The following is a 15,550-nucleotide window of genomic DNA, read 5'->3' as shown; positions in this document are numbered from 1 at the left end:
TCGGTACCACAAATAGCGTGGAGTAATACCCCTTTTCCTGTTGTAGGAGGGGTACCTTGACTATCACCTGCTGAGAAAACAGCTTGTGAATGGCTTCCAATACCGTCGCCCTGTCTGAGGGAGACGTTGGCAAAGCAGACTTTAGGAACCGGCGAGGGGGAGACTTCTCGAATTCCAACCTGTAACCCTGAGATACTACCTGCAGGATCCAGGGGTCCACCTGTGAGCAAGCCCACTGCGCGCTGAAATTCTTGAGTCGACCCCCCACCGTTCCTGAGTCCGCTTGTAAAGCCCCAGCGTCATGCTGAGGGCTTTGCAGAACCCGCGGAGGGCTTCTGTTCCTGGGAAGGAGCTGCTTGCTGCCCTCTCTTACCCTTTCCTCTGCCTCGGGGCAGATATGACTGTCCTTTTGCCCGCTTCTTATAGGACCGAAAGGACTGCGGCTGAAAAGACGGTGTCTTTTTCTGTTGGGAGGGGGTCTGAGGTAAAAAGGTGGATTTCCCGGCAGTTGCCGTGGCCACCAAATCCGATAGACCGACGCCAAATAATTCCTCCCCTTTATACGGCAATACTTCCATATGCCGGTTGGAATCCGCATCACCTGACCACTGTCGTGTCCATAAACTTCTTCTGGCAGATATGGACATCGCACTTACTCTCGATGCCAGAGTGCAAATATCCCTCTGAGCATCTCGCATATAAAGAAAAGCATCCTTTAATTGCTCTATAGTCAATAAAATACTGTCCCTATCCAGGGTATCAATATTTTCAGTCAGGGAATCCGACCAGACCACCCCAGCACTGCACATCCAGGCTGAGGCGATGGCTGGTAGCAGTATAACACCAGTATGTGTGTATATACTTTTTAGGGAAGTTTCCAGCCTCCTATCAGCTGGATCCTTGAGGGCGGCCGTATCAGGAGACGGTAACGCCACTTGTTTTGATAAGCGTGTGAGCGCCTTATCCACCTTAGGGGGTGTTTCCCAGCGCGCCCTAACCTCTGGCGGGAAAGGGTATAATGCCAATAACTTTTTTGAAATTAGCACTTTTCTATCTGGGTTAACCCACGCTTCATCACATACATCATTCAATTCCTCTGATTCAGGAAAAACTACAGGTAGTTTTTTCACCCCCCACATAATACCCCTTTTTGTGGTACTTGTAGTATCAGAGATATGCAAAGCCTCCTTCATTGCCGTGATCATATAACGTGTGGCCCTACTGGAAAATACGTTTGTTTCTTCACCGTCGACACTAGATTCAGTGTCCGTGTCTGGGTCTGTGTCGACCGACTGAGGTAAAGGGCGTTTTACAGCCCCTGACGGTGTCTGAGACGCCTGGGCAGGTACTAACTGGTTTTCCGGCCGTCTCATGTCGTCAACTGATTTTTGTATGTGCTGACATTATCACGTAATTCCATAAACAAAGCCATCCATTCCGGTGTCGACTCCCTGGGGGGTGACATCACCATTACCGGCAATTGCTCTGCCTCCACACCAACATCGTCCTCATACATGTCGACACACACGTACCGACACACAGCAGACACACAGGGAATGCTCTATTGAAGACAGGACCCCACTAGCCCTTTGGGGAGACAGAGGGAGAGTTTGCCAGCACACACCCAAGCGCTATAATATATATGGGAACAACCCTATATAAGTGTTGTATCCTTATAGCAGCTTAAATATAGTAATATCGCCAAAAAAAGTGCCCCCCCTCTCTGTTTTACCCTGTTTCTGTAGTGCAGTGCAGGGGAGAGTCCTGGGAGCCTTCCTCACAGCGGAGCTGAGCAGGAAAATGGCGCTGTGTGCTGAGGAGAATAAGCCCCGCCCCCTATTTCGGCGGGCTCTTCTCCGGAGTTTGTGAGATCTGGCAGGGGTTAAATACATCCATATAGCCTCAAGGGCTATATGTGATGTATTTTTTAGCCATAAAAAGGTATTATACATTGCTGCCCAGGGCGCCCCCCCAGCGCCCTGCACCCTCCGTGACCGCTGTGTGAAGTGTGCTGACAACAATGGCGCACAGCTGCAGTGCTGTGCGCTACCTCAGGAAGACTGAAAAGTCTTCTGCCGCCTGCTTCTGGACCTCTTCCATCTTCGGCATCTGCAAGGGGGGTCGGCGGCGCGGCTCCGGGATCGGACTCCATGGCTGGGCCTGTGTTCGATCCCTCTGGAGCTAATGGTGTCCAGTAGCCTAAGAAGCCAATCCATCCTGCACGCAGGTGAGTTGACTTCTCTCCCCTAAGTCCCTCGATGCAGTGAGCCTGTTGCCAGCAGGACTCACTGAAAATAAAAAACCTAAAAACTTTTTCTAAGCAGCTCTTTAGGAGAGCCACCTAGATTGCACCCTGCTCGGACGGGCACAAAAACCTAACTGAGGCTTGGAGGAGGGTCATAGGGGGAGGAGCCAGTGCACACCACCTGATCCTAAAGCTTTATTTTTGTGCCCTGTCTCCTGCGGAGCCGCTAATCCCCATGGTCCTGACGGAGTCCCCAGCATCCACTAGGACGTTAGAGAAATGGACATTGCATTAATTCTAGATGCCAGCAGGCAAATGTCCCTCTGGGCATCCCGCATATATAAGACGACGTCTTTTATATGTTCGATGGTTAGCAAAACAGTATCCCTGTCGAGGGAATCAATGTTGTCTGTCAGGGAATCAGTCCATGCTACTGCAGCACTACACATCCAGGCTGAAGCAATAGCAGGTCTCAGTAGAGTACCAGAGTGTGTATACACAGACTTCAGGATAGCTTCCTGCTTTCTATCCGCAGGCTCCTTTATGGCGGCCGTATCCTGAGATGGCAGTGCCACCCTTTTAGATAAGCGTGTTAGCGCCTTGTCCACCCTAGGGGATGTTTACCAACGTAACCTATCCGTTGGCGGGAAAGGGTACGCCATCAGTAACCTCTTAGAAATCACTAGTTTCTTATCAGGGGAACTCCACGCTTCTTCACACAAATCATTTAATTCATCAGATGGGGGAAAAGTCACTGGCTACTTTTTCTCCCCAAACATAATACCCCTCTTGGTGGTAACCGGGTTAATATCAGAAATGTGCAATACATCTTTCATTGCAGTAATCATGCATCGGATGGCTTTTGTAGACTGTACATTTGTCTCATCCTCATCTACACTGGAGTCAGACTCCGTGTCGACATCTGTGTCTACCATCTGAGCTAGCGGGCGTTTATGAGCCCCTGACAGCTTCTGAGTCGCCTGGGCAGGCGCGGGCTGAGACCCAGGCTATCCCAAGGCTGCTGCGTCATCTAACCTTTTATGTAAGGAGTTGACACTGTCGGTTAAGACCTTCCACATATCCATCCAATCAGGTGTCGGCCCCGTCGGGGGCGACACCACACTTATCTGCCCCTGCTCCGCCTCCACGTAACCCTCCTCATCAAACATGTCGACACAGCCGTACCGACACACCACACACACACAGGGAATGCTCAGACTGAGGACAGGACCCCACAAAGTCCTTTGGGGAGACAGAGAGAGAGTATGCCAGCACACACCACAGCGCTATATAACACAGGGATTTACACTCTAATAAGTGATTTACCCAATAGCTGCTTAAATATCTTATTTGCGCCTAAATTTATGTGCCCCCCCTCTCTTTTTTACCCTTCTTGTATCAGGATACTGCAGGGGAGAGCCTGGGGAGCTGCTTCCAGCGGAACTGTGAAGGGAAAATGGCGCTGGTGTGCTGAGGAAGAAGGCCCCGCCACCTCAGCGGCGGGCTTCTGTCCCGCGTTTTATGTAACTTAATGGCGGGGTTTTTTACACATATACAGTTTTCAGACTGTATTATGTGTATTTTATGCCAAAAGGTATTATAATTGCTGCCCAGGGCGCCCCCCCCCAGCGCCCTGCATCCTACAGTGACCGGAGTGTGTGGTGTGCTGTGGGAGCAATGGCGCACAGCTGCGGTGCTGTGCGCTACCTTAATGAAGACAGGAGTCTTCTGCCGCCGATTTCATCGCTTCTCTTCTGTCTTCTGGCTCTGCAAAGGGGACGGCGGCGCGGCTCCGGGAACGGACGATCGAGGTCAGGCCCTGTGTTCGAACCCTCTGGAGCTAATGGTGTCCAGTAGCCTAAGAAGCACAAGCTAGCTGCAAGCAGGTAGGTTTGCTTCTCTCCCCTCAGTCCCACGTAGCAGTGAGCCTGTTGCCAGCAGATCTCACTGAAAATAAAAAACCTAACAAATACTTTCTTTTCTAGCAAGCTCAGGAGAGCCCACTAGGAGCACCCAGCTCTGGCCGGGCACAGATTCTAACTGAGGTCTGGAGGAGGGGCATAGAGGGAGGAGCCAGTGCACACCAGATAGTACCTAATCTTTCTTTTAGAGTGCCCAGTCTCCTGCGGAGCCCGTCTATTCCCCATGGTCCTTACGGAGTTCCCAGCATCCACTAGGACGTCAGAGAAACTGGGAATAAGGCCACAGCATGGGACTGCCAGGCCACAGCCCCTACACAGGGGAAGAGTGGGAATAAGGCCACAGCATGGGACTGCCGGGGGAGAGTGGGAATAAGGCCACAGCATGGGACTGCCAGGCCACAGCCTCTGCACACCGGGGGAGAGTGGGAATAAACCCACAGCATGGGACTGCCAGGCCTCAGCCTCTGCACACTGGGGAGAGTGGGAATAAGGCCACAGCATGGGACTGCCAGGCCACAGCCCCTGCACACCGGGGGAGAGTGGGAATAAGGCCACAACACGGGACTGCCAGGCCACAGCCCCTGCACACCGGGGGAGAGTGGGAATAAGTCACAGCACGGGACTGCCAGGCCACAGCCTCTGCACACCGGGGGAGTGGGAATAAGGCCACAGCATGGGACTGCCAGGCCACAGCCTCTGCACACCGGGGGAGAGTGGGAATAAGGCCACAGCATGGGACTGCCAGGCCACAGCCCCTGCACACCGGGGGAGAGTGGGAATAAGGCCACAACACGGGACTGCCAGGCCACAGCCCCTGCACACCGGGGGAGAGTGGGAATAAGTCACAGCACGGGACTGCCAGGCCACAGCCTCTGCACACCGGGGGAGAGTGGGAATAAACCCACAGCATGGGACTGCCAGGCCACAGCCTCTGCACACTGGGGGAGAGTGGGAATAAGGCCACAGCATGGGACTTCCAGGCCACAGCTCCTACACACCGGGGAGAGTGGGAATAAGGCCACAGCATGGGACTGCCAGGCCACAGCCTTCTCTGCACACCGGGGAAGAGTGGGAATAAGGCCACAGCATGGGACTGCCAGGCCACAGCCTCTGCACACCGGGGGAGAGTGGGAATAAACCCACAGCATGGGACTGCCAGGCCTCAGCCTCTGCACACTGGGGAGAGTGGGAATAAGGCCACAGCATGGGACTGCCAGGCCACAGCCTCTGCACACCGTGGGAGAGTGGGAATAAGGCCACAGCATGGAACTGCCAGGCCACAGCCCCTGCACACCGGGGGAGAGTGGGAATAAGGCCACAACACGGGACTGCCAGGCCACAGCCCCTGCACACCGAGGGAGAGTGGGAATAAGTCACAGCACGGGACTGCCAGGCCACAGCCTCTGCACACCGGGGGAGTGGGAATAAGTCACAGCACGGGACTGCCAGGCCACAGCCTCTGCACACCGGGGGAGTGGGAATAAGGCCACAGCATGGGACTGCCAGGCCACAGCCTCTGCACACCGGGGGAGAGTGGGAATAAGGCCACAGCATGGGACTGCCAGGCCGCAGCCCCTGCACACCGGGGGAGAGTGGGAATAAGGCCACAACACGGGACTGCCAGGCCACAGCCCCTGCACACCGGGGGAGAGTGGGAATAAGTCACAGCACGGGACTGCCAGGCCACAGCCTCTGCACACCGGGGGAGAGTGGGAATAAACCCACAGCATGGGACTGCCAGGCCACAGCACCTGCACACCGGGGGAGAGTGGGAATAAGGCCACAACACGGGACTGCCAGGCCACAGCCCCTGCACACCGGGGGAGAGTGGGAATAAGGCCACAGCATGGGACTGCCAGGCCACAGCTCCTACACACCGGGGAGAGTGGGAATAAGGCCACAGCATGGGACTGCCAGGCCACAGCCTTCTCTGCACACCGGGGAAGAGTGGGAATAAGGCCACAGCATGGGACTGCCAGGCCACAGCCTCTGCACACCCGGGGAGAGTGGGAATAAGGCCACAGCACGGGACTGCCAGGCCACAGCCTCTGCACACCGGGGGAGAGTAGGAATAAGGCCACAGCAAGGGACTGCCGGAACACAATGACCACAGCCGCAGCTGCTGAACACAGAGACTGACAGATATTCTATAACTTACGGGTTTGCAGGTGTTTTCTAACAAACGTCTGAATGTAGGATGGGATGGCACACAGTAGGGTGACAGCTGCAACAGAAATATACTGTTATCAGGCAATGGTGTGGTGTGGTGTGTGGGCAGGTGTGACAGGTGCACAGGCAGGTGTGCTGGCGGGTATGATAGGTGTACGGGCAGGTGTGATAAGTACATGGGTGGGAGTGACATGTGTGCGGGTGGCTGTGATAGGTGTGCAGGCGTGTGTAGTAAGTGTGCGGGCGGGTGTGACAGGTGTGCGGGCGGGTGTAATAAGTGTGCAGGCAGGTGTGAACGATGTGCAAGGGGTGTGATAGGTATGCGGGCGGGTATGACAGATGTGCAGGCGGGTGTGATAGGTGTTCGGGCGGGTGTGATAGGTGTGCGGGCGGATGTGATAGATGTGCGGGCGGGTGTGATAGGTGTGCGTGCGGGTGTGATAGATGTGCAGGCAGGTGTGACAGATGTGCATGCGGGTGTGATAGGTGTGGGGGCGGGTGTAATCAGTGTGCAGGCAGGTGTGACAGATGTGCATGCGGGTGTGATAGGTGTGGGGGCGGGTGTAATAAGTGTGCAGGTGGGTGTGATAGGTGTGCGGGCGGGTGTGACAGATGTGCGGGCGGGTGTGACAGATGTGCAAGCAGGTGTGATAGGTGTGCGAGCGGGTGTGATAGATGTGCAGGTGGGTGTGACAGATGTGCGGGCGGGTGTGATAGGTGTGCAGGCGGGTGTGATAGATGTGCGGGCGGGCGTGACAGATGTGCAGGCGGGTGTGACAGGTGTGCAGGCGGGTGTGATAGGTGTGCAGGCGGGTGTGACAGATGTGCGGGCGAGTGTGAGTACGTCCGGTTGTGACACTGTGGGCGGCTGGACAATGACACTTACATTTGGCGAGGCCGCACAGAGGTCGGAAGGCATCCACAATGTAACACAGGAAGCCCAGGATTGACAAGGATTTGAAGCACTGCTCTTTGCCTCTGTTGAAGATCCCGATGCATTTTGTATAAGGGGTTTCCAGCTCTTCATTACAGACCTCCCCCATGTTGCTGAGAAATTCCCAGACATTGCGCAGCGACCTCCCTGTAAGGGAAACAGAAGCAGAAGATGGAACACATATAATGATCACATGCAATCTGTCTCTAAATCATGTTACATACATCTAAGAAACATATCCAAAATACGTCCATATGTTACACAGGACACTGCTAAAACTCTAATCCACGCTCTCATCATCTAATCCCTGCTCTCATCATGTAATCCCTGCTCTCATCCTCTAATCCCTGCTCTCCTCATCTAACCCCTGCTCTCATCTAATTCCTGCTCTCCTCATCTAACCCCTGCTCTCATCTAATTCCTGCTCTCCTCCTCTAATCCCTGCTCTCCTCCTCTAATCCCTGCTCTCCTCATCTAATCCCTGCTCTCAAACCCATACTCTCATCTAACCCCTGCTCTCCTCATCTAATCCCTGCTCTCCTCATCTAATTCCTGCTCTCCTCATCTAATCCCTGCTCTCCTCCTCTAATCCCTGCTCTCCTCATCTAATCCCTGCTCTCCTCATCTAATTCCTGCTCTCCTCATCTAATCCCTGCTCTCCTCCTCTAATCCCTGCTCTCCTCCTCTAATCCCTGCTCTCCTCCTCTAACCCCTGCTCTCCTCATCTAATCCCTGCTATCATCATCTAACCCCTGCTCTCATCATCTAACCCTTACTCTCCTCATCTAATCCCTGCTCTCATCATCTAATCCCTGCTCTCATCATCTAATCCCTGCTCTCACCCTCTAATCCCTGCTCTCATCATCTAACCCCTGCTCTCTTCTAATTCCTGCTCTCCTCCTCTAACCCCTGCTCTCCTCCTCTAACCCCTGCTCTCCTCCTCTAACCCCTGCTCTCATCCTCTAAACCCTGCTCTCTTCATCTAACCCCTGCTCTCATCTAATGCCTGCTCTCCTCATCTAATTCCTGCTCTCCTCCTCTAATCCCTGCTCTCCTCCTCTAATCCCTGCTCTCATCTAATCCCTGTTCTCATCATCTAATCCCTGCTCTCCAACCCCTACTCTCCTCATCTAACCCCTGCTCTCATCCTCTAATCCCTGCTCTCATCTAACCCCTGCTCTCCTCATCTAAAACCTGCTCTCATCATCTAAAACCTGCTCTCATCTAATCCCTGCTCTCCTCCTCTAATCCCTGTTCTCATCGTCTAATCCCTGCTCTCAAACCCCTACTCTCATCTAACCCCTGCTCTCCTCATCTAAAACCTGCTCTCATCATCTAATCCCTGCTCTCATCTAACCCCTGCTCTCTTCTAATCCCTGCTCTCTTCTAATCCCTGCTCTCATCTAATTCCTGCTCTCATCTAATTCCTGCTCTCCTCCTCTAATCCCTGCTCTCCTCCTCTAACCCCTGCTCTCCTCATCTAACCCCTGCTCTCCTCATCTAAAACCTGCTCTCTTCATCTAACCCCTGCTCTCATCTAATCCCTGCTCTCCTCATTCTAATTCCTGCTCTCCTCCTCTAACCCCTGCTCGCCTCCTCTAATCCCTGCTCTCATCATCTAACCCCTGCTCTCATCTAACCCCTGCTCTCAAACCCCTACTCTCCTCATCTAACCCCTGCTCTCATCCTCTAATCCTTGCTCTCCTCATCTAACCCCTGCTCTCATCATCTAAAACCTGCTCTCTTCATCTAACCCTTGCTCTCTTCATCTAACCCCTGCTCTCCTCCTCTAATCCCTGCTCTCATCATGTAACCCTTACTCTCATCTAATCCCTGCTCTCATCATGTAACCCCTGCTCTCTTCATCTAATCCCTGCTCTCACCCTCTAATCCCTGCTCTCATCTAACCCCTGCTCTCCTCATCTAATTCCTGCTCTCCTACTAACCCCTGCTCTCCTCCTCTAACCCCTGCTCTCCTCATCTAAGACCTGCTCTCATCATCTAAGCCCTGCTCTCATCATCTAAGACCTAAGACCTGCTCTCTTCATCTAATCCCTGCTCTCCTCATCTAATTCCTGCTCTCATCTAATTCCTGCTCTCCTCCTCTAATCCCTGCTTTCCTCATCTAATCCGTTATCATCTAATCCCTGCTCTCAAACCCCTGCTCTCATCCTCTAATCCCTGCTCTCATCTAACCCCTGCTCTCCTCATCTAACCCCTGCTCTCATCTAATCCCTGCTCTCCTCCTCTAATCCCTGCTCTCCACCTCTAATCCCTGCTCTCCACCTCTAATCCCTGCTCTCCACCTCTAATCCCTGCTCTCATCCTCTAACCCAGGGGTGTCAAACTCAAATTCATCGGGGGCCGCATCAGCAGTTTGGTCCACATCAAAGGGCCGGTTGTATCTGTAGGTCTATGTGTCCACTCTTTATTATTATAAATTAATGTCACTGCATTCAATTATTACTGTTTTTTTGTAATAATGTAAGTAATAACTAGCTCTGAAAGGGGGAGACGCAGAGAGAGAGCGCGAGGGGGGAGACGCAGAGGGGGGAGAGACGGAGAGAGGAGCAGAGAGAGGAAATGGATAGTGAGGAGATAGGGATAGAGAGGGGGGAGAGACGGAGAGAGAAAGGGGGGAGACAGACAGAGAGCGAGAAAGGAGGAGAGACGGAGAGTGGGGGGAGACAGAGAGGAAGGAGATGCATAGAGGGGGATACATGAAGAGAGAGGGGGGGCAGAGGAGCGAGAGAGAGGAGGAGCAGCACTTTCCACTTGTACAACAATAGTATTGCATTTTCCTGCCTGGCATCAGTAGTGCTTACAATCAGGGGCTGTCACTGTGCATGGAGATGGCTGCCAGTGACTCTATGCATCCCTCCCATGAACTTTTGGCGCTGGTGACAATCAGGACCGGGGTGTAACAGCCAGGTGTCCGTGTGAACAGCAATAGAGAGAGGGACTTGGAATAGTTAAACAAGTCGGGCACATGCAGCATTTGAGTCTATGGTGGAGGAGCTGAAAGCAGAGCATCTCCTTCTCCCCCTCCGGCCGGGAGTCGGGACCCGAGTCACTGACTGTGCAGTGACTGTCTTAATGCACAGGGCTCCGGGGCACTGGTGGTGGGCAGACAGGCGCAGCGTTGGTGGCGGCATTAAATGAGTCAGTGACTCATTGTAATGCCGGAAGCTCGGGGACCTGAACCAGCCCCCACCGCGGGAACAGTCAGCCCCCCTGTCACCGCTGATTGTAACAGCTCAGAGCTAAAGCAGCATCACCACCCGGAGCTGGCCGCGGGATCACGGAGTACCCAGCCCCGATCCCCGGCTGCGGAACACTGGCAGCTCTCAGACCCCAACACCCTCCTCCAGCCGCAGGTTATCCACTGTCCGAAGCACAACTCACCAAATCGAGGAGAGCTGCGCCATCAAGTCCGCACTGGCAAGGCTCCACCTCCTATTTTTAAAGTTTGCAGCCGGGCCACAGAGCCATCAATCAATCTGGCAGGCTAGGGATTGGCTGCAGCGAAGCGCGTCCCACGGACCCACCCATGTTTGAAATGTGAGTCCGCGGGCCATCAGACGAGGTCTGGCGGGCCGGATTTGGCCCGCGGGCCTTGTGTTTGACACCCCTGCTCTCATCATCTAACCCTTACTCTCCTCATCTAATCCCTGCTCTCATCATCTAACCCTTACTCTCCTCATCTAATCCCTGCTCTCCTCATCTAATCCCTGCTCTCCTCATCTAATCCCTGCTCTCCTCATCTAACCCCTGCTCTCCTCATGTAACCCCTGCTCTCATCATGTAACCCCTGCTCTCATAATCTAATCCCTGCTCTCATAATCTAATCCCTGCTCTCCTCATCTAATCCCTGCTCTCATCATCTAACCCTTACTCTCCTCATCTAATCCCTGCTCTCCTCATCTAATCCCTGCTCTCCTCATCTAATCCCTGCTCTCCTCATGTAACCCCTGCTCTCCTCATGTAACCCCTGCTCTCATAATCTAATCCCTGCTCTCATAATCTAATCCCTGCTCTCATCATGTAACCCCTGCTCTCATCATGTAACCCCTGCTCTCATCATGTAACCCCTGCTCTCCTCATCTAATCCCTGCTCTCCTCATCTAATCCCTGCTCTCCTCATGTAACCCCTGCTCTCCTCATGTAACCCCTGCTCTCATAATCTAATCCCTGCTCTCCTCATCTAATCCCTGCTCTCCTCATCTAATCCCTGCTCTCATCATCTAATCCCTGCTCTCATCATCTAATCCCTGCTCTCATCATCTAATCCCTGCTCTCCTCATGTAACCCCTGCTCTCCTCATCTAACCCCTGCTCTCCTCATCTAACCCCTGCTCTCATCATCTAACCCCTGCTCTCCTCATCTAACCCCTGCTCTCCTCATCTAACCCCTGCTCTCCTCATCTAATCCCTGCTCTCCTCATCTAACCCCTGCTCTCCTCATCTAACCCCTGCTCTCCTCATCTAACCCCTGCTCTCCTCATCTAACCCCTGCTCTCATCATGTAACCCCTGCTCTCCTCATCTAATCCCTGCTCTCATCATGTAACCCCTGCTCTCCTCATCTAACCCCTGCTCTCCTCATCTAACCCCTGCTCTCCTCATCTAACCCCTGCTCTCCTCATCTAACCCCTGCTCTCCTCATCTAATCCCTGCTCCCATCATCTCCTGCACTGATTACTGCAATAGTCTCTTAACTGGTCGTCCCAAGAAGAGACTCTCACCACTACAATCCATTCTGAATGCAGCTGCGAGGATAATCTTCCTAGCAAGAAGTTCATCGTCTGCGGATCCGCTCTGTCAGTCCCTCCATTGGTTGCCCATATTCTACCGTGTTCAATAAAAAATACTTTTACTCACATATGAAGCTATTAACCAAATTACACCAACATATACTGTATATCTTCACTTACCTGAAAAAGGAAGTTATAGTAGATTTACCTTTGTTAACTCTTTTACTTTGAGTTCCATAGGGTTCACAGGGATAAGATTGGGGTTATAGGTGGCGGGATCCCAGGAAGCCTCAGTCCCTCTCCCTAAAACCCCGCCTCCACGCTCAGGTAGAACAAAACAAAAAAAGGAGGAAGGTACCTGTTGCACAGGAAAATGATGTCTTATTTGATTCACAATGTGATATTAGTCCCGTATTTATATCCGTGTTGTAATTCCTGTTACTGAGTGAGGATGCTACCGTAGAACTTAATGGATTTATACACAAGAAGAAGGAAAGAAAAGCAGAAGATCTATCTTCTTCCTTCTCTCTTGATCCTCTTACTGCTTTTAGGCTGACCTGCATGAGCATGGAAAGAAAAGCAGAAGATCTGCCTTCGGTGCACTAATAATTTAAAATGTAACTTTTATTAATCTTCATAAAAATGTTATATTTTTTGTGAGGAATGGGCAAAGCGAAATATTTAAAAACATTAATAAGTGTGAAAGAAAATCTGGACAATGTGAATGTCAAGAAAAAGAAAAAATAAGAATTTACTCACCGGTAATTCTATTTCTCGTAGTCCGTAGTGGATGCTGGGAACTCCGTAAGGACCATGGGGAATAGCGGGCTCCGAAGGAGGCTGGGCACTCTAGAAAGATCTTAGACTACATGGTGTGCACTGGCTCCTCCCACTATAACCCTCCTCCAAGCCTCAGTTAGGACACCGTGCCCGGACGAGCGTACACAATAAGGAAGGATTTTGAATCCCGGGTAAGACTCATACCAGCCACACCAATCACACCGTATAACTCGTGATATGAAACCCAGTTAACAGTATGAAACAACCGAGCCTCTCAACAGATGGCTCAACAATAACCCGATTTAGTTAACAATAACTACGTACAAGTATTGCAGATACACCGCACTTGGGACGGGCGCCCAGCATCCACTACGGACTACGAGAAATAGAATTACCGGTGAGTAAATTCTTATTTTCTCTGACGTCCTAGTGGATGCTGGGAACTCCATAAGGACCATGGGGATTATACCAAAGCTCCCAAACGGGCGGCAGAGTGCGGATGACTCTGCAACACCGAATGAGAGAACTCCAGGTCCTCCTCAGCCAGGGTATCAAATTTATAGAATTTTGCAAACGTGTTTGCCCCTGACCAAGTAGCAGCTCGGCAAAGCTGTAAAGCCGAGACCCCTCGGGCAGCCGCCCAAGATGAGCCCACCTTCCTTGTGGAATGGGCATTGACAGATTTTGGCTGTGGCAGGCCTGCCACAGAATGTGCAAGCTGAATTGTACTACAAATCCAACGAGCAATAGTCTGCTTAGAAGCAGGAGCACCCAGCTTGTTGGGTGCATATAGGATAAACAGCGAGTCAGATTTTCTGACTCCAGCCGTCCTGGAAACATATATTTTCAGGGCCCTGACCACGTCTAACAACTTGGAGTCCTCCAAGTCCCTAGTAGCCGCAGGCACCACAATAGGCTGGTTCAGGTGAAACGCTGACACCACCTTAGGGAGAAACTGGGGACGAGTCCTCAATTCTGCCCTATCCATATGGAAAATCAGATAAGGGCTTTTACAGGACAAAGCCGCCAATTCTGATACTCGCCTGGCCGAAGCCAAGGCCAATAACATGACCACCTTCCACGCGAGATATTTCAGATCCACGGTTTTTAGTGGTACAAACCAATGTGATTTTAAGAAACTCAACACCACGTTGAGATCCCAAGGTGCCAACAGGGGGCACAAACGGGGGCTGAATATGCAGCACTCCCCTTACAAAAGTCTGAACTTCAGGTACTGAAGCTAGTTCTTTTTGAAAGAAAATCGACAGAGCCGAGATCTGTACCTTAATGGAGCCCAGTTTTAGGCCCATATTCACTCCTGCTTGCAGGAAATGCAGAAATCGACCTAGTTGAAATTCCTCTGTTGGGGCCTTTTCGGCCTCACACCATGCAACATACTTCCGCCATATGCGGTGATAATGATTTGCTGTAACCTCTTTCCTAGCTTTAATAAGCGTAGGAATGACTTCCTCCGGAATGCCCTTTTCCTTCAGGATCCGGCGTTCAACCGCCATGCCGTCAAACGCAGCCGCGGTAAGTTTTGGAACAGACAGGGCCCCTGCTGCCGCAGGTCCTGTCTGAGCGGCAGAGGCCATGGGTCCTCTGATATAATTTTTTGAAGTTCTGGGTACCAAGCTCTTCTTGGCCAATCCGGAACCACGAGTATCGTTCTTACTCCTCGCCTTCTTATTATTATTCTCAATACCTTTGGTATGAGGGGCAGAGGAGGGAACACATAAAACGACTGGTACACCCACGGTGTTACCAGAGCGTCCACAACTATCGCCTGAGGGTCCCTTGACCTGGCGCAATATCTTTTATAGCTTTTTGTTGAGGCGGGACGCCATCATGTCCACCTGTGGCCTTTCCCAAAGGTGTACAATCCTTTGGAAGACTTCTGGATGAAGTCCCCACTCTCCCGGGTGGAGGTCGTGTCTGCTGAGAAGATCAGCTTCCCAGTTGTCCACTCCGGGAATGAACACTGTTGACAGTGCTAACACATGATTTTCCGTCCATCGGAGAATCCTTGTGGCTTTTGCCATCGCCATCCTGCTTCTTGTGTCGCCCTGTTGGTTTACATGGGCGACTGCCGTGATGTTGTCTGATTGGATCAGTACCGGCTGGTTTTGAAGCAGAGGCCTTGCCTGTGTAGAGAAGTCACCTGACTTGACCAAAGTCCTTGGAATTTTCTTCCCTGTGTGACTGCCCCCAGCCTCAAAGGCTGGCCTCCATGGTCACTAGGACCTAGTCCAGTATGTCGAACCTGCGGCCCTCCTTAAGATGGGCACTCTGCAGCCACCATTTTAGAGATACCCTGGTCCTTGGAGACAGGGTTATCAGCCGATGCATTTGAAGATGCGATCCGGACCACTTGTCCAACAGGTCCCACTGAAAAGTTCTTGCATGGAACCTGCCGAATGGGATTGCTTCGTAGGAAGCTACCCTTTTTCCCAGGATTCGCGTGCAATGATGCACCGATACCTGTTTTGGCTTCAGGAGGTCTCTGACTAGAGATGACAGCTCCTTGGCTTTCTCCTCCCGGAGAAACACTTATTTCTGGTCTGTGTCCAGAACCATCCCCAGGAACAGTAGACGTGTCATAGGAACCAGCTGTGACTTTGGACTGTTTAGAATCCAACTCTGCTGTTGTAGCACTTTCCAAAAATAAGAATTTACTTACCGATAATTCTATTTCTCGGAGTCCGTAGTGGATGCTGGGGTTCCTGAAAGGACCATGGGGAATAGCGG

General features: G+C 52.1%; 1 protein-coding gene across 1 annotated transcript in view; it reads right to left on the bottom strand.

Moving 5' to 3' along the window:
• DCST2 (DC-STAMP domain containing 2) overlaps positions 1 to 15,550 on the bottom strand; it is a 140,798-nt gene that overhangs the window by 47,245 nt on the left and 78,003 nt on the right. The window contains exons 4-5 of the mRNA XM_063947728.1: positions 7,223 to 7,417; positions 6,326 to 6,391 (exon numbers count right to left, since the gene is read on the bottom strand). Of these exons, the coding sequence (XP_063803798.1) occupies positions 6,326 to 6,391; positions 7,223 to 7,417 (261 nt within the window). The remainder of the gene's footprint in view (positions 1 to 6,325; positions 6,392 to 7,222; positions 7,418 to 15,550) is intronic.

This window comes from Pseudophryne corroboree, chromosome 12 (assembly GCF_028390025.1).
Source record: "Pseudophryne corroboree isolate aPseCor3 chromosome 12, aPseCor3.hap2, whole genome shotgun sequence".
Taxonomy (NCBI): domain Eukaryota; kingdom Metazoa; phylum Chordata; class Amphibia; order Anura; family Myobatrachidae; genus Pseudophryne; species Pseudophryne corroboree.
Note: the sequence above shows the minus strand (reverse complement) of the source record. Positions and strands in the feature narration are given on the sequence as shown.